The 19,790-nt window shown below is 40.6% G+C and overlaps 1 protein-coding gene across 1 annotated transcript; it reads left to right on the forward strand.

The window, feature by feature from the left end:
- Nucleotides 1-1,099: 1,099 nt before the first annotated feature.
- On the forward strand, nt 1,100-14,779 carry LOC105939575 (probable carboxypeptidase X1; the record flags this gene model as incomplete). The annotated part of the gene is given in 10 exon segments (XM_036133102.1): nt 1,100-1,512; nt 3,101-3,210; nt 4,605-4,744; nt 4,893-4,977; nt 6,911-7,061; nt 7,220-7,308; nt 7,455-7,578; nt 10,474-10,670; nt 12,277-12,456; nt 14,485-14,779. Coding segments are annotated over 10 exon segments (1,738 nt in total), but the record flags the coding sequence as incomplete, so codon positions are not given.
- Between the last annotated feature and the right edge of the window lie 5,011 nt (nt 14,780-19,790).

Consider the following 19,790-nt stretch of genomic DNA (forward strand, 5'->3'; position numbering starts at 1 on the left):
CACTGTTATCATATCAAGAGGAATCAGGCAAGTATGTTTTCAGAGTTTAAGATATTAATCATAGACATTTGTCATGTTGGTACATGTGTAAAACGTGTTCTGCAGACAACCCAACATTAGTTCCACAAGGCTCTGGTCCTGGACATTTTCTTGTCTTCTTTCTTAGAAACATTCATCAAGGATCGAGAAGTTTTATTGTCACCGCGAGTCATATACTCTGACTTAGGACACACACAAACAATAAACAATAAGCAATGGGTGCGGGTAATAACATAGTGAACAATATGCACAATATGTAACATGAACAATGTGTAATGCATATGTTTTTTTTATGTGATCAGTGGTGCTGGATGAATCAGTCACTTGAAGCTTCTATGCAGTACTGTGCAATAAAACATTCATGTTTGCTGATTGTTTCTGACATTTACTCTTTGTTGCTTGAACGCTCTAACACGCTTATCTCTATTGGGGTTGCAAGGGGTTGCTGGTGCCTATCTCCAGCATTCAACAGGCGAGAGGCGGGGTACGCCCTGGACAGGTCACCAGTCTATCACAGGGCATCACAGAGACAAACAGGACAAACAACCATTCTCACACACTCACACCTAAGGAGAATTTAGAGAGGCCAGTTAACCTAAGAGTCCTATGCAGGCTTGATCCCAGCCTCACACCCATACAGCCTAATTAGTCACTATGGGTATTGACTCGTCTTGAAGGTAGCCTATAACCTTTATTTTTCTTTAAAGTCTCATAAAACAGAGATCCCTGTTGTTGACCGGTAAACAATCTTTTTTGGAAGACAACCCTGTTCAGGCACTTGCTTTCTTTATTTTCCGGTACATTCTGTTATTCTTGATTTTATTTTTTTGCTTGTTACAGCACTTTAGGTTTGATTCGTTTTTAGAAAGGCGCTACATGACTAAAGTTGAGATGGGACGTCTGTGTCATTGTTTATAGGCGTCTAAGACACACATTCCTTGTAAAAGAAATAAGTCATTTCAGAGTTTGACATTTTCATGGGAATTGAGCTGGAATTTTAGCTGGGAGGGAGGAAGGAAGGGGAGCCAAAGGAAAGGAGGTGGGACTCGAGAGGAGGAGGGTGGGTGGTTTGAGGTCTGGGTCCATCAGGACTTTAACTACCCGCAATGTTTTTTTCCCCCCCTACCACAATTCTGCAGCTGAAAGCAAGGAGAATGGAAAAGTCATTGTGCGTTTTTGCTTCAGTGCTTTTTCTTGGAGGTTTTCTGCGTGGAGGTGAGGTAGCGACAGAGAGTTTTCCTTTTCTATCAAACTTTACGACCCCTGTGTCAGTAAAGTGGACCGAGGCTGGGACTGTGGAGGAGCAGAGCACAGACAGAGTGACTCCAACAGCAGGGACGAAGCTGTTCAGCAGCACCGTGAGACAGAATCAGCCCAGCTCCACACATGTCAGTGAAGACGATAAGGGAAGAAACAAGGAGGATGAAGAGGACAGCGAGGACGGCAAAACAAAAGATAAAAAAGCAGAATTGGGTAAGGCAAAAACGACAAAAAAAAAACATGGAAATGAACAAAATGACAAGTCAGAATTTTGTGTGTGAACAGAGAGACTCGTTTTAATTTCTATTAAACCCAGAGCTAATTAAGGAACTATTCGTTTGCCCACTTTGTGGTGAATTGACTGATATTACAGAAATGGAGCCGTTTATTAGTGCTGCAAACTGAAATGTTTAACTTTTTGATCTTTTTCTCCACCGACTGTCTTGTTCAACTCCAGCTCTTTCTGGAAAGACAGCCTGAAGATGTTTGACTCTACATAGCTTCACCCGTGTTGCATATAGTGCCTTCTAAAATGTATTCGTTCAAACTTTTTCACGTTCCATCCTGTTACAAGCACAAACTTCAGCATATTTTCTTTGGATTGGCACAGACCAACGCAAAGCGGTGTGCAGTTGTGAAGTGGGAGGAAAACCATTTATGGTGTTCTATGTTTTTACAAATGAAAGAATATAAAATACGGAGTGGATTTGTATTCCACCCACGAGTCAGGGCTTTGCAGAGGTGGTGACTTGATTTGAGTTAGACTTGAGCCACTGGTTTGATGACTTGAGACTTGATTTGATTATCTTAGAAAATACCTGTGACTTGAATTTGACTTAAATACTAATGAGTTCTGACTTAACTTGGACTTGAAGAGTCTCTTTGAACAGCATTTTTTTCAGTTTTGCCACAGATTTTTAATTGGAATTACATCTGGACTTTGACTGGACCAGTCTTACACATGAATGTGCTTAGGCCTAACGCTTGGGCTGTATGTTTAGAGTAATTGCTGTGCTGGAAAGTGAACCTCCAGCCCCCGGTCTCATCCATCTCTCCTTCAACTCTGACCAGCTTTCCTGTCCCTGCTGAAGAAAAGTAAACCCAAAGCAGGACGTTCCTACCACTATGCTTACCAGAGGAGGCAATGTGGTTACGCGTGTTAAGATGCACAAAGAAGTGGGTATAATAATATGTTTAAACTGAGATTAACACTTATGCAAGACAATAGAGACATAGATTCCTTCAAATAGTACATTTAGGCTGCTATTGACAAATAGGATCAACATCAGAAACCTTTCCAAACTTCCCAGGTGTCTTCTAGAGTTGCTTTTATAGTAAAGTATATTTCATGTTACAAACCCAAAGACAAAAGGATATTTATGATTAAATGTTATGTTACTGACTGTTCAGAATCCATAAACTGCGCTGCAGCTTGAGCTCCTCTCCTGTTGCACTGCAAAACATTTTTACTTTAGTCTACAGCAAGTCTCAAATTACATTCAACCCCTCTGGGATTTCATCTTATCTGCATCCTCCTCCATTCCGACCCAATCTTCGGAGGAGGCGACGGCCTCAAGTGTTCAGCTGAAGTGACCCTGCATGACTAGCGATATTTCCCATGAAAACCACTCAGATCTCATTTTACATCGTCTACCATGTGTATGAATTCTTTAAAAAAGAAGAAAGGAAAAAGAGTGAGCTTTTAACCCTTAAGTCACAGCAGTTTCTGATCTCTCCTGCTTAGGGTATGCATATGAAGACATGATGATATTTATGTCTTTATAACTTGTTTTACTTGCAGGCTGCCCTCCCCTCGGCCTGGAGTCCCTGGCAGTTGACGACAGCCAGATCCGGGCCTCGTCCTATCAGCGAACGGGTCTGGGTCCTCACAGAGGGAGGCTGAACATCCAGGTCTGTCTTCATCAGCTCACTTCAAAACTCTGAAGTTTGGATCTCCTCCAGAGAGTTGATATCTGCAATAGTATTTCCTGGTATATGAAACAATGCATTATATATAACAGCAATAACAGATGTTTGAAATTCTTCAGGATAAGAATAAGGATCATAAATTCAAAGTACATTGCATTATCATCATTATTATTATTATTATTATTATTATTATTATTATTATTATTATTATTATTATTATTTACCTCCTTCAGTAAGATGGTTTACTATGGTAGGCCATATTGACCAAAAACTATCACATAATCATCAGGTTTACTTCATTGGTACAAACTGAAATTTCTCCTCATTGTTCTTTGCAAAACAGCTCAGCCTCAGTCAAACTGGATCAACATCAACTTTAAAGTCAAAGATTTTGATTGGACTGGGCCATTCTAACATGTGAATAATGCTTTGATCTAAGCCATTCCATTGTAGCTCTGACTTTATGTTGTGTTGTCCTTCTGGAAGGTGAACCTCCATCCCAGTCTCAAGTGGTTAGCAGCCTCTGACAGGCTTCTTTCAGGTTTGCTTTATATGTGACTCTGTCTATCATCCCATCAATTCAGAAGAGTTGATCTGCCCCTCCTCAAAAAAAAAGGTTCACTACACCATAATGCAGCCAACAACAACACAAATTGTTTTACGTATAGGTCATAGGAGTCCTTTTTTTGGTCCCATCTGACCAGAACGCCTTCTTCCACATGTTTGCTGTGTCCCAAACTGACAAAACAGCAGTTCATTCAACATTTAGTTTCTTCTCCTCATCATAGCTTAAAAAACAGATTTGCGGAGTCCGTCTCCATTAGCTGTCCTTTTGACATATTCCTTCCCCTGAGCTGCAGCTCCTCAGGAGGAGCCTTAGGCCCGCTGAATGCTCCCCCTGTCTAACCAGTGGATGGCCAAATACATGCCACACTTTTCAGAATTGTATTCTTCAATAACAATGAAAACCAAGTATTTTTATCACAACTATGTGCTATTTTGTTTGGTTCCTGCCCCAAAAAAACATTAAACTTTTTGGAAGTATGTGAAAAGATATCGAGTTTGCGTATTTTTGCATGTCAGTCCACCTTTATGAGAAGTTCTCAGCTTTTTAGACGGTTCAGCTATGCAGGAGGTCTGTCAGCAGTGAGGTTAAACACAGAGCACAGAGTTTATTGCCCCGACACTGAATCCTCCCTGTTCTGCGGCCTGAAATCTGCCATCTGAAAGCAGTTATGTTAGAAGTAGGTCAACTTATGCAATACCAAACTCCCAAGTAATGTTTCATGCCAAGAACATACGAAGAGCTTTTTGATGGACTTCGCAGCCGACAGAAGAAAAAAAGGACAAAATATATATTTTTTTCTTCTTTCTAGTCAGGAATTCATGACGGAGATGAGTATGATGGAGCCTGGTGTGCTGAGTTCAAGGACCAGCATCAGTGGCTTGAAGTGGACGCCATTCATCTCACCCTGTTTACAGGAGTCATCCTGCAAGGCAGAAACTCTATCTGGAGGTCAGGTAGTATCGCATTCTTTCTATTATTGACTACACACATTTGGAATGAGTATATAATATTTGGTTAGCATACAGAAACATTATTTTAGAAACCGCCTGGTTGTTGCGTCTAAAAACGACTAAATGTATTGTGCTTGTCGTTCTAGTTGGGATTGGGTTGAAACCTACAAAGTTCAGTTTAGCAACGACTCCGTGGACTGGCAGACCTGCAGGAACGGAACAGAAGAGGCGGTAAGAGCAACGGTCTGCAACATTTGGTTCAAGGAAGGGGCGCAGTCGCCAAGGACCCAGTGGACCCACTGGAGGGCAGGTTTTAGAAGATCTCGCGCCTAAATAATACATTAAGAACCAAAGACTAGTTGTGCAAAAGTACAAAACTACAAAATTGAAACAAACCCAGGGAAAATAGTTTCAGTTGTAAAATAAATCCTTTGCATTTATAATAAGAAAAGCATTAACAAAAACACCAAATATACAGTACAGCTTCCATATTACGGTGAATACTGAAGCCTGCACACTATGTCCTAAAGACATCCAAGGCTGTTCTGTGCCGGCAAGCAGTTTTTTTTCCCCCTTTTCTTTTAGCAGCACGTGTCTGTTTTCATCTTTGGAAAAATCTGATGTCTTTCCAAAGAAAAGGGGCAGAAAAAGGGGGGAAGTCTCCAGTTTTTCATTTCATGCCAAGACAACAATCAGTGCCAAGGAGGTCAAGTTTTCAGACTATGTTTTTGCCTTTAAGGCATGTGAAGACTTTTAGAAACTAAAACTCTGATCCAGATGTCAATGTTTTTACTCTCTCTCTGCAGAAGGACTTAACTTCTGTGCCCTCTTGTGCGATTTCAGACCCAACGGCTGATTGACGTCTCTCTGGGGACACTCAAGAGACATCAGTCGTTCCTTTCTGGAGTGCTGGTGTTGCTCGAATGTTTACGAACCTTAAAGGCTTCACACTGGAGTCGTGTGCCATATTTAAGCCACGCGCACAGATAAGATTCAAAGCACAAAACGTTCTCTTTGTTTGAGAACATATTTGTTACAGTCTTTATCCGAGATCCTGTGGCTAATGGTGTAAAACCAAAATAGTCACGCGGTCAGACAGACGGGCTGGACCAAAGTACCACGTGGCTATGTGGAATAGGAAGGTGATTCATGGCCAGATAAGCCTGAAGGTTTAAGCTGATGAGTGCGATCAGGCAATGTGTGAAAATTGGTGACAAAAGTCGGAAAAACATGAACTGAGGGTCAAACTAAACAAAATATTTTATAACTGATACTTCAAAAGAATACATAGATTGTGAAAATATGTCTGTACTAACCAAGTCCTCTTTGAAATCGGCCTCAGGAGGTTATTGTTTACCTTTTTAAGTCCAATCTGCCTGTGATTGCAGCATTTTTCAATGTATTAATTTTTTTTTAATAATCAGGCTATATGAATGAAATGCTGTTTGTAGTTGTAGAAATTTAATTGTTTCTTATAGGCATGCTAGACAATAAAAGCACTCACTTTCATTGAATACATCAATAATTATAGCATCCTAAAATGTCCAACTCCACAGTGTCAGGCAAAATCATATAGCCAGCCTTCAAACTCTTTCACATATTCAGTCAGGCGCACGATTTTGGAGGCGTGAAACTAAAACTCCTTCGCCTCCAGATTGCATGAATGGTGTCTGTGGATCAATTTACACGTCTTGACACAGATTCTCAAGTGGGTTTAAGTCTGGGCTTTGACTGGGCCACGTGTCGGCATGAAATGCTTTGATCTAAACCAGGGTTCACCAACATGATGCCCGGGGGGGCACCAGGTAGCCCCCAAGGACCACATGTGGTGCCCATGAGCCTGTTCTAAAACTGGCACAACCCACTACAAACCCATTTAATTTTATTTCATTATTCTTTCCCTTTTGATCACTCTTTCATTTACATAGATTTAGAAATGATAGCGTCTAAAAAGCATGAAAAAATGCTTATTTTACATAACGTTAAGGGGAATTTAGACTCTTCTAGTTTAAACATCAGTACTGGTATCCCTTAGTATGACACGGTAGCAACGAAGTAGCTCTCAGTTTCAAAACGGCTGGTGACCCCTGATCTAAACCATTCTGTTGGAGAGGAAAGTTTGTGGTTCCCTGGCAAGGCAATGATTGTTCGATTAACTTTACAGATATTCAAAGGGAATCAGGATCCAGAGACTCCGGTTCTCGGGCTCCTGCCGGTTCCCACTGTCGCCCGTTTCATCCGCATCAACCCTCAGACCTGGTACTACAACGGGACCATCTGCATCAGGGCCGAGTTACTGGGCTGCCGTGTCCACGGTATGCACACATTCACCGGTACAGAGGCACACAGTGTGTCACTTACTGAGTCGTGTCCATGCTTGACTTTCAAAACAAGACGCCGATCATATCTAATGCGGGCGGCAGTCGGCAAGAGAAACAGAGTTACTGAAACCCTCTCTGGGGTTTCCACGTAGATCCAACGGATCCGTTTTCCAGTCAGCAAGAAGGAGGGTCCAGGGATAATCTGGACTTCAGACACCACAACTACAAAGAGATGAGAAAGGTAAAACCAGACGATGAGTAAGTCCCACTCTCATAAAGTTGAAGCAGATGGATTTCCTCAGACCACTAACTGTGTAAGGATTGACTCAGACCCCGGGTTTAACCCCTCAAAGACATTCACTCCAACTTGCCTTTCTGACCGTGCAGCTCATGAAGTCTGTGACTGAGGAGTGTCCAGAGATCACCCGCATCTACACCATAGGCAAGAGCTACATGGGCCTCAAGCTGTACGTCATGGAGATATCCGATAACCCGGGAAAACATGAACTCGGTAAGAGCATTTAAAGACGAGATGAAAGCTCCACTTTAGACGCCGGGCAGTGGAAAAGTATTTGACCCCCCTCAATGTTTTTGCTCTGTTGTATTTCTAATAAAATGTTTTGGATCCTCAAACACATTTTATTCTAAGACTACCTGTGGGAACACATAATGTGTCAAATTATTATTTCAGGAATTAAGGGGAACAACTAACCAAGCACCCCATGTGAACAAAATGACCCTCTAGACCAGTTGATCTTGTTTATGCTCATAATGGCACACTAACAACTCCCATCAAGGACTTGTGATAACTACCAAGAAGTCTTTTACATTGCCTTTAAAATTTTACCCACTCTTTGAGGAACTGTCTTAATTCAGCCGTACATGACGGTTCTGGAGCATGAACAGCCTTTTCAAGGTCACGTTTCAGGATCTCAGTTATATCTGAGGTGTTGGCCTAGTGGTTAGAGCAGTGTGCTTGAGCTCCGAGAGGGTTGCAAGTACCTGGTTCAATCCCCACTACCTGCTCTCTGGGTCCCTGAGCAAGACCCTTAACCCCAGATTGCTCCCCAGGCGCCGCACATGGCAGCCCACTGCTCCCCAAGGGGATGGGTTAAGATGCAGAAGTGAATTTCTCCATTGTGAGATCAATAAAGTTCAATTATTATTATTATCTCCATAGTATAGATTTGGTCTAGCTCACGCAAAAAAATAAGTCATTATCTTTTCGAGCTTTCAGAGATGGACTAATGTTATTTGCATCATTGTCCTGCTGCCTAACCCAAGTAATCTGAATGAATCTGTATAATCTGATTGAATTTGATTTTGGAAAGTGCCTTGAGATGACATGTTTCAGGTTTTGGCGCTATATACATGAAATTTAATTGAATTGAATTAGGGCAGGTCATCCAGGTCCCCAAATAACCTCAAACCATCAAACTCCAACCACCTTGTTTCATTCATGATATTCTTTTTCTGACATACTATTTTAGTTTTGGTCAAGATGTAATGGGACGAGCCGCCACTTTTGTTACAGGCTCCCACCAACAAATTCTGACAGGTAGCTGCGGTGCTAATGGAAATACATTGGCTCCCTGTTTATTTTAACATGGAGTTTAAGATTCTTGTTTGACAGCGCCTGGCTGATTTCTACCCCCACCCACCATGAAGGTTGGTTTCTCATCTCTTCTTGAATTTCTTTAGGTCGGGGCATGATCTGTTGCTTTTTGAGGTCTTTAAGCCTTCTTCATTTTGTCAGACAAGTGATTTTTCTGATTCGTTGCAGCTGATCAGACCTGCGCAATGTTAACGAAATTCAGCACCACTTTAAACAGTGGTTAATCAAAGGTAATTTGTGATTTTACAAGGCGGGGATTAGTTCCACATAGGGTCATTCAAATATGTTTGAAGATCTGAAACGTGTAGGGATGAACAAATCCTTAACAGGGCAAATCCTTTTACACAGCTCTGTATCTAATCTCCTCCAGTTACTCAGACCTTAGCAAGTCGGGGGCTCGCTTTAACATTCTGCAGTGTTTACACAGTCTGGTTCCTGCAGAAGAACCACACAGGGAGGGCTGGATCGTAGAGAAGGCCCCTCTTATGTAAACTAACTTTTCGATATCTTTGTTATGTTGTCTTCAGGCATTCAGACTTTTGCTTTAATGTTAACTTTGGTTACTCCAAGTATGCCAAAAACCACAAATAAATCAAGCGTGGTGCAGTATATCCTGCTTTGTTCTTAAGAAACATTATTAAGTCCTTCTCTTCCAAAAGGAGATGATGGGAATTCCCCCCCACCCTTTTTTTTCTTCAATGCATCAACAGCTGTTCATAATAAAAGTTGTTATGTGAATAAGCGTGACTCCAACGGCAAAGACGAGGCCTAAATAAACAAAGATTTGCAATTTCGGAGAAATGAGTTCTTATTCAGTAGAAATCTTGGGACTTTTTTAAATTCAGGAATGTCTGCTGTTAAATCTGGCCAATCTGAAAAAGTTTGGCCCAGTTTATTGCTTTCGATTTGTTAAAAAAAAAAAAAAAGATAATCTGAAAAAAGAAATATGCTACTTACTCCTCTGTGGGCATGACTGAGGAAAATTACATTTTTAATGGACACTATGACCCTTTTTGACCCCATACACAAACATCGATGTTTGGAACTGCAAACATCGATGAGACCTTGTGCTTGAACAACAAGAAGCATTTTTATACAAATAAGACTAATTTAACCATCCTTTATTTAGCCTCTAACAGTTCACTTCCCTGTATTTAGCTCTATCCATCTTCCCCATCAACTATAACCAGCTTCCATCTCCCTGCTGAATGAAAGCCTCCCCACTGAGTGGTGCTGCCACCACTATCTTTCTACAAGACCTAGCTTTTTACATATAAGCTGAAAAGCTCCCTGGATGTATCATCTGGCCAGAGCACCATCCTCCCCATGTTTGCTGGCTTCATGCAAGCGTTTTAGGACTTTCATCCAACAACGGCTGTCTTCTCGCTCTTCCATAAGATCCAGAATTGTGGGGAAGTGAGGAAGGTTCAAGGGAGTGAAAACTTTTTCTGATGCCAGTGTCAAGATCAGGAAAACAAGTTAGGAACAGCAGATCAGTAATCTCTGAGAGATCTTGGGAGCTGAGAGTTTTTTTTTCTTTCTTACATCCAGGAATGTCTGCTGTTATGTCTGGGCAATCAGGGTTTGAAGTGGTGCAATTCAACAGCGTTCCTGAGAACAAAACCTTTAATCTGTGAGAGGAATCTGCTCCTTACACCCCCCCCCCCTAGTTCTTCAATGAAAATCGGCCAAATTTCAAATAAACCCTGTTTACCCCTCATTGGATCCAATCCAATTTCCTCATTGATTTCCTGGCAATCAAAGGAACTCTCTAAATTCTCCTCTTGGCAGGTGAACCGGAGTTTCGCTACGTGGCGGGGATGCACGGGAACGAGGTGCTGGGCCGAGAGCTGGTCTTAAACCTCATGCAGTATTTGTGCAAAGAATACAAAAAGGGCACCCAGCGTGTCGTGCGGCTGGTTACCGAGACGCGGATCCACCTTCTGCCCTCCATGAACCCAGACGGATATGAAGTTGCTCATCAGAAGGTGGGTGATGCTAGACTAACGTCATAACGCGCCACCAGAAAGGATCCAGGCTCTTAACTCTGTCCATATTTTGTGGCGTTACAGACACGTTCTTTAAACAGTTGTCTTTAAAAACGAATCAACATAAGTTTGCCGACAATGACAAAGTAAATAGATGTTTTTGTAATTTAATTAAATGTAAAGATAAATTTTACTTAATACTTATTTGAAGCTCCTTTGGCAGCCGTGACTGGTCCTTTTGGGTCTGTCTCTATAGGCATGGCAAAAGGGCTTTTCGTGGTTTTAAAAATATCGAGATTTAAAAATATATATATGATGAGACTATATCATGTATATCGAGATGATCTACATTGCATTAAAATTACATTTATGTATTCCAGTAGGATATTTTTCAGCCGTTTCTTACATTTATCTACAGTTTGTTAAATAAAATGTGCCTGTGAGACATTTGGGATCAAGCTTTGATTTAGAGATGCCTTTTTATAATTTGTTTGTGAAAAAAAACAACAACAACTATCGAGATAAATATCGTTTATCAGCGTAAAAATATTGAGATATTATTTTTGGCCCAGCCCCTCACAGCAGACCTGCTTTTGAATGTTCGCTCTGATTCTCCATCCGTAGATCCTGTCAAGGTGCAAGGGCGGCCATTTTTAGAGCTCTCCAGAGATGTTCTTCTGCATTTAAGTCCGTGCTCTGGTTAGACCACTAAAAGACGCTCTCAGACCCTTGACGTCACTCCTCTATAATCTTTGACATGTGCTTTTGGTCATTGCTGTGTTGCAAAACTAATCAGCTTCTCACTCAGAGGTCCAAAGCACTCTTCAAGAAAGGTTTTCTTGAAGGATGCGTCGTCGTTATTTGCGCTGTCATCTTAGCTTCGTTGTGGGCATGTTGCCCAGTTCCTGTGGTAGAAAACAAAAATCCCACAGCATGCTTCCTAACAGGGATGGCATTTGCCAGGCGATGCCTGTTTTTCTCCAGACCTTGGTCCTTGGAGATAAACCCAAAAAGTTTGCTTTTGGATTAATCAGAGAAAGATGCTTTTGTATCTCCTGCTCAGACAATCTCCAAAAAAAAAAAAAAAAAAAAGTATTTTCTTTTTTTAAGCAGCATTCAAGTAGGCCGTCATGGCCATGTGACAACTATACCAGAAAGTGGTTGACCTTCTGGGTCCTTCTCCTACGTCCACAAGGCAATACTTGATCTTTACCTCAGTGATCATTGTTTCTTGGTCACTTCTCTGACCAAGACGGTTCTTCACTGAATATTCTCTTTGGCAGAATAAGTGGGAATCCTGGTGGTTCCAAACTTCTATTTAAATACTAGCGATCATACAGCTATTCAGGATTCGCAACGCTGCGCCCCTCCCTATATTTGTGCTTTGACACAATGCGGTCCCGGAGGTCTACAGACAACTATTTGCCTTTATTGCTTGGTTTCTGCTCTGATACCGCATGAATAGTATATGCTTATTTCTGTCTATACTCTGACATCTCTGTCTCAAAATATGGAAAAAGTAGTGAGTACTCTTAAGTTGCATTGGACGGCATGGTGCCTTCATCATAATGCATCGTTTCTGATGGGCTGATCTGACCTGCTGCAGGGGTCAGAACTGGCCGGCTGGGCTGACGGGCGATTCACCTTCGAAGGAATCGATCTGAATCACAACTTTCCAGACCTCAACAACATCATGTGGGAGGCCCAGGAGAACGCAGCCGATGCATCTAAAGTGCCCAACCACTACATCCCCATCCCAGAATACTACACTCAGGAAGATGCCATGGTAAGGAGCAACGAACACCCACCCCACCTTCACTTTGGCACCATCTGGTGCTTCTGGGAATAACGACAGGAGGGGGAATAACCAAGGTTTAGATTTTATTTTTGTTTCTGCATTAAAACATGTGACTCTGTGAACGCCAAACATGAGACTCACTATATTACTTTCACACATTGGGTGTTGTCACAACAGCTGTAAACAGAAAGACTTTAAGACAGGCACACGTAAAAGATGAGAGTTTATTGAAGGTTATTGTGAGAAGCACCTTTAAAACACGGAAAGCCATGGTTCTGATTTAATGGCATGCAGTACTCTGATCAGGAAATATTTCCCAGGCCAAGTGCCGGAAGTTTTCTGAGAACCATTTCTCGGTATTTGGTCACTTTCCATGTTTTAAGGAAATAAAATATATATTTTTTATCTTTTCCATGTGAATGAAATGGAAAACTTATGTCACCAGACGACAATGTCATTTTGACCATGAAAATTTTTTTACGTTTCCGTTAAGATCAGCATTTTACCCTAAATGGTTAAATTCCCTTGGAGAATCACACCCCTGAGTTTTTTTTCTACTCTTGTCACAATCACAAACCTGTATTTTATCTGGATTTTATGCGACAAACCAACAAAAAGCAATGCATCAAAGTGAAAAACAAAAGCGCCTTTCACATTTTTAATGTAAAATTTAAGCTTGCATTCGATTCAACCCCATTGTATCTTTTTAACTGAAATTAAATAGTTAGCTTCATCCACCTCCCCATAGACTCTGACCAGCTTGTTTTGCTTAAAGGCCAAAACAAAAACAAAAAAATCTGTTTCAATCTCCCCTCCTTCCACATGCTTGCTGTGCCCCCTGTATGGCTGGTGGCAAACTGGCCATGGGAGTCCTTAAGGCAGGGGTGTCAAACTTTCATTTTGGTTGAGGGGCCGCATACAGCTTAATCTGATCTCAAGAGGGCCACACGAGTAAACTCATTGCAAGATTAAATAGAACTAATAAAAGTGGACTTGTTGTTGATTTTTATATTAAATGAATTTCACTTTTACACAATATATTATGAGTAACCTCAGCGTTTTTAAGAAAAGTATGTGCAATTTCAACAATACTTTTACTCAGTTAAACATTTACTTAAGTGCATTATGCATAAGAACTGATCACAGTGATTGTACAATGTTGAAAAACCTTTATTCACATTTTTTGGAACTTAAAAACACTGTCCTGCATGACAAAATACATCAAACAGATAAAAATTAAGAAATTATTCAAAATCAATTTTCCACATCTGAAGCTCAGTGCTACCATCTGCTGATAAAAAAACACAGCTCGTGGACAATATAGGAACTGCAGATTTTCAATTAAGCAAAGTACATGTTTTTTTCAATAATTGTTTTATCATTCTCTTCCTTTTCTTTCATCTTTTCTTTTTTTCTTCTTGTTCTTCCTTTCCTCTCCTACTTTCCTATTGTAGTGTCCATATCATTTGAGATAATCCCCGCATGAATCATAATAAAACTATTCACATTCATAAATCAAGCTGATTACTATGGTAAAAGCCGTACTGCTCCATTTGTGAAAGTCAAATCTGATGAGCTCTTTTTGGCATTAAGACAACAATTCTTATTGCCACATTGCCAGACAGGACACTGGAAAAAAAAAAAAAATCATTGTTGAATAATAATGCATTTAGCCACGGGGCCGGACTAAATTGTTCAGCGGGCCGTATGTTTGACTACCCTGGCTCAAGGCCTCGTTTAACAATAGCTTTCTTCATCCCACTCGTCACTAATTCATAATTTGTAGAGGCCACAATCAATAATTGTCATGTTCACAGATACTTGACCTCTGGTTATATGTCTAAGTATCTATTACGGAATTGACAGTAAAGCTGACTTTGATCTCTGCAGCTCCCTTTTTAGATATTACTAACAAAAACATGGAAAAATTCTCTTCCTTCCACTACTGAGTCATGTTCTAAATGGTGTTCCTCTTTTGCATTATCAAAAACACAAAACCATTCCATCCCCGCTCAGGTTGCGCCAGAGACGAGGGCCGTCATCAGCTGGATGCAGGATATCCCCTTCGTGCTCAGCGCAAACCTTCACGGCGGGGAGCTGGTCGTCACGTACCCGTTCGACTGCACCCGTGACTGGGCCCCTCAGGAGGACACCCCCACGGCAGACGATGCCTTCTTCCGCTGGCTGGCCACCGTCTACGCCTCGACCCACCTGGTCCTGGCCAACCCCGACCGCCGCAACTGCCATTACGAGGACTTCCAGATGCACAACAACATCATCAATGGCGGCGCCTGGCACACAGTCCCCGGCAGTGAGTCATTGGCCCCACACCAGGGGGATATTTACTCTTGAATTGTTCAAATTTCAGTGTCTTTAACCTGCGATACCTCCTCTTGAGTGATGTGTCTCTGTTCAGGAAAACTAAATTTTCTCTTGCATGGTGCAGAACACCACGGTAATACGCACTGCTTTACAGTAAAATTAAAGAATAACACAACATGAAACCTAAATTTATATAGTTTTCATCAAGGATCTTTGCTCCTCCGCTTTTAGATTATTAAAAAAAAAAAGCCTTTCATGTAATGGATAAGGAAATATATATTAAACTACACTTAGGCAGCACAGAAAAGAAGCAAAAAAATAAAATGTTAGGTCATTAAAATCAGCTGTGGCATGACTAAAATGTGACCTTCCTGACAGCAGATGTTGTCACTTCCTGTTTGGTGGAAGACTTTCAGTTCAATTCAATTTTATTTATATAGCGCCAATTCATTCATTATTGGCCAATTCTCAAGGCACTTTACAAAGTCACATTCAATCAGATTATACAGATTGGTCAAAAATGTTCCTATATAAGGAAACCAGTTGATTGCATCAAAGTTCCGACAAGCAGCATTCACTCCTGGAGAAGCGTAGAGCCACAGGGAGAGTCATCTGCATTGTACATGGCTTTGCAGCAATCCCTCATACTGAGCAAGCATGAAGCGACAGAGGAAAGAAAAACTCCCCTTTAACAGGGAGGAAAACCTCCGGCAGAACCGGGCTCAGTATGAACGGTCATCTGCCTCGACCGACTGGGGTTACAGAAAACAGAGCAGAGACACAACAAGAGAGACAAAAAAGCACAGAAGCACACATTGATCTAGTAATCTGTTCTACATTAGATGGTAGTAGCGGGTGAGCCGTCTTCTCTGGATGATGTCACAGCTAACAGAACACCAGACCAGGTGTTCCTACTATGAAGATAAAAGAGAGAGAACAGAAAGTTAAAGCAGAAATGACGACACGCAATGCATAATTGAAGAACAGTAGAAAATTAGATCCTGATGTCCTCCAGTAGCCTAAGCCTATAGCAGTAAAACTATAAAGGTAGCTCAGAGTAACATGAGCCACTCTAGTTATAAGTTTTGTCAAAAAGGAAAGTTTTAAGATTAGTCTTAAAAGTAGACAGGGTGTCTGCCTCACGGACCAAAACTGGGAGTTGGTTCCACAGGAGAGGAGCCTGATAGCTAAAGGATCTGCCTCCCATTCTACTTTTAGAGACTCTAGGAACCACCAGCAGACCTGCAGTCTGAGAGCGAAGTGCTCTGTTAGGAACATACGGGGTAATCAGAGCTCTGATATATGATGGAGCTTGATTATTAAGGGCTTTATACGTTAGAAGAAGAATTTTAAATTCTATTCTTGATTTAACAGGAAGCCAATTAAGGGAAGCTAAAATAGGAGAAATATGATCCCTCTGGTTGATTTTCATCAGAACTCTTGCCTGCAGCATTTTGGATCACCAGAAGACTTTGAACTGCATTTTGTGGACTTCCTGATAATAAAGAATTACAATAGTCCAGCCTTGAAGTAACAAATGCATGGACTAGTTTTTCAGCATCACTCCTGGACAGAATGTTTCTAATTTTGGCGATATTCCGGAGGTGAAAAAAGGAAACTCTGGAAACCTGTTTAATATGGGATTTAAATGACATGTCTTGGTCAAAAATAACACCCAGTGGTTCCATAAATCAGTTCCTGTGGTATATGGAACAAGCCATTTGAAAGTATCATCTCCTAGGTGATGATCAATCCTTCCCATTGTCAAGGGAAGGATTGATCTTGCATGCGCACATCCAATTGATGTGCGCATGCGCTGGCAGCCTTGGTTGACCTCCGCTACTTCCGCAGTTTTAGCACTGTTTTATCTTACTTTTACGCTCCATGTGTAATACTAATTAGGTGAGTTTTCATCGCGGTTCTTTTTCCCGCTTACGTGTCTCGCTTCACGAGAGCTGGAGTTTGTGAATCAACGTTACCGGTGAGCCAAGGAGCGGCGGACACCAGAGGGAGCGACAGTGCGGCTAGCTTGCTGCGGCTAGCTTACTAACATCACGGCTGCTAACCGGGACGAGGCCAACGTCCGGCAGCTAACCGACCTAACAGAGAAAACAACCAGTGGAAAACGACGCGTTGGATTGACAACAGGCAGAGGTAAAACTCTGCCTTGTCCGTAAGTACCGCTACTCACCACAGTTAGCTGAACAGCGAGAGATCGGCTGTGCTTGAACAACGCGTCTGGCCCAGGGTTGTCTGTGTTCACAGAGAGACAGCGCAGTGGCCTCCAACTGCTGAGCAGGAGCCTTAAGGAAGCGGCAGGCAAAAAGAAGCAAAATAATGCCTCAAAAGGATCCAAGACCGACGGGAGACAAGATGAGGACTATGTATCACTCACGCAAGTCAAAGAGTTGCTGAGCCAGCAAAAGCAAATGTATATGGAGTACTCCAACAACAACAGGACAATTTTAAGGGTTTTGTTTAAAATCATTGTGGACACTACTAACACCAGAATGGACGCAATGACACGAGAACTACAGGACATTAAAACCAGTCTGCAATTTACACAGAAAGACATTGACGACATTAAAGTAGAAAGTGCTAAGCACAAGGACCGAAATGACACGGTGCAGTCAGACATATTTAAAGTATGTGAGGGTATGATGACTATCACGGATAAAATGGAGTACCTTGAGGGGCAATCAAGGAGAAATAATTTGGTTTTTGATGGAATTCCTGAATCACCAAATGAGACTTGGGCTGAGACTGAGGAGGAGAAAGTGAAAACTATTTTAAATGAAAAAGCTAAACTTTCAACATAAGGTTGACATTGAGAGAGCTCACCGCACCGGTAAACATAGAGGAGACAGACCCAGGCCCTTGTTGTCCAAATTTTTACGATACAAGGACAGATCAACTATTCTGCAGAGCACCAAGGCACTTAAGGGATCTAAAGATTTTTATTAACGAAGACTTCACGGATGCAGGTAAGGAAAAGGAGGGCGGAACTAATGCCGGACTTAAAAGCAGCACGTCAAGAGGGGACATTGCTTACCTACGTTATGATAGTTGATCACCCATCCACGTACTAGTACCCCTAAATTATCCAACAATGTATGACAGACAGCCAGACATAGCTGACGTTCACCTTCTGAATGAGGAAACATGCAACATATCACGGCCTATGAGGATATAGAGCTAACCCGTATTCCAACACAGAAACTATCATCAGGCAAGATATTGAAAATTGACATTGATCCTGATAACAACTTCTATAATGTCAGCAATGATAGTTGTCACTATTACAGTGATGATCAGTTCAATAACAGCATTAAAATGGAACAAAAGCTGTCAATAATTCACTTTAATAGCAGAAGCCTCTATGCAAATTTTGACAGCATCAAACAATACCTCCAACAACTTTCACAGACATTCAATGTTATTGCCTTATCAGAAACTTGGCTCAATAGTGATAAGGGCATAGACTTTGAAATCAATGGTTATGAAATGGTTTGTAAGAACAGAGAAAACAAAAATGGAGGAGGAGTAGCTTTATATGTTGATAAGAAGATTAATTATAAGTTGATTGAAACAATGTCAACTGTGATGGACAACATGTTTGAATGTGTGACTATAGAAATACTCATGGAAAAAAGGAAAAATGTCTTAGTGAGTTGCATTTATAGAGCCCCTGGATCAAACATTGAAGTATTCAACAACTGGATAGAAGAAAATTTATAACAATTAATCAAAAAATAATATTTTTCTGTGGGGATTTCAATATTGACCTTCTCAATCCAATAGACATAGAATGACTGAAGAATTTATTAACACCATGTTCAGTTTAAGCTTGTATCCTAAAATCACCAGGCCCAGTCGCATTACATCGCACTGCGCTACCTTAATTGATAATATTTTTACAAATGTGCTGGAAAATAATTTAACTAGTGGAATATTAATGAATGACATAACCGATCACTTACCAGTGTTCATAGTCTACGACTGTAGTGCAAACAGACAATCAAAAAATAGAGACGCATTACAAAACGGGTTACGTCTGAAGAGACACTAAGAGCTCTAGAAGCCGAGTTGTTGGCCTATGATTGGAGATTAATATATAAAATGAAATGATGTGAATTCAGCATATGATGAATTTTTAAAAATATTTAAAATATTATATAACAAGCACTGCCCAATCAAACATATAACAGGAAAAGCAATCAAAAAAATGAAACAGTGGATCACAAAAGGAATACAAAAGGCATGTAAAAAGAAAAACAAACTTTATAGAGAATTTCTAAAACATAGAACGTCTAGAATCAGAAAACAAATATAAGAAATATAAAAATAAAGTTAACTAATATTATAAAACATGTAAAAAGGACTATTATTATAAATTACTGGAATGGAATAAAACAACATTAAGGAAACATGGAATATTTTAAATAGAGTCATTAGAAAAGTTACAATAACAAATATCCAGACTATTTTATAGATAATGAACAGAATATAACTGATTTGAAAAGTGTCGTCAATAAATTAATAGATTTTTTGTTAATATAGGACCTCAATTAGCAGAAAAATACCGACTACAAAAACTGCAACTCAGCAATATCTAATTGAGAATAATCCCAGCTCCTTATATCTCAAACCCTGTACTAGAAGAAGAAATCATAAACATTGTGAATAACTGTACAAATAAGACTTCCACTGACTGTGATGATCTGGACATGAAAACTATTAAAATAGTAATTAAAGGAATCTCTAAACCACTAACTTATATTTGCAATTTATCATTTCAAACAGGATCATTTCCCAACAAAATGAAAATAGCAAAGGTCAAAACCAATGTATAAAACTGGCAACAAACACCTCTTCACTAACTACAGGCCTGTTTCTCTTCTCCCACAATTTTCTAAAATACTGGAAAAACTCTTTAAGAAAAGACTGGAACAATTCATAGAAAAACATTCGCTACTTATCAGCAGTCAATATGGATTCAG

This window comes from Fundulus heteroclitus, unplaced genomic scaffold (assembly GCF_011125445.2).
Source record: "Fundulus heteroclitus isolate FHET01 unplaced genomic scaffold, MU-UCD_Fhet_4.1 scaffold_579, whole genome shotgun sequence".
In the NCBI taxonomy this organism is placed as follows: Eukaryota; Metazoa; Chordata; class Actinopteri; order Cyprinodontiformes; family Fundulidae; genus Fundulus; species Fundulus heteroclitus.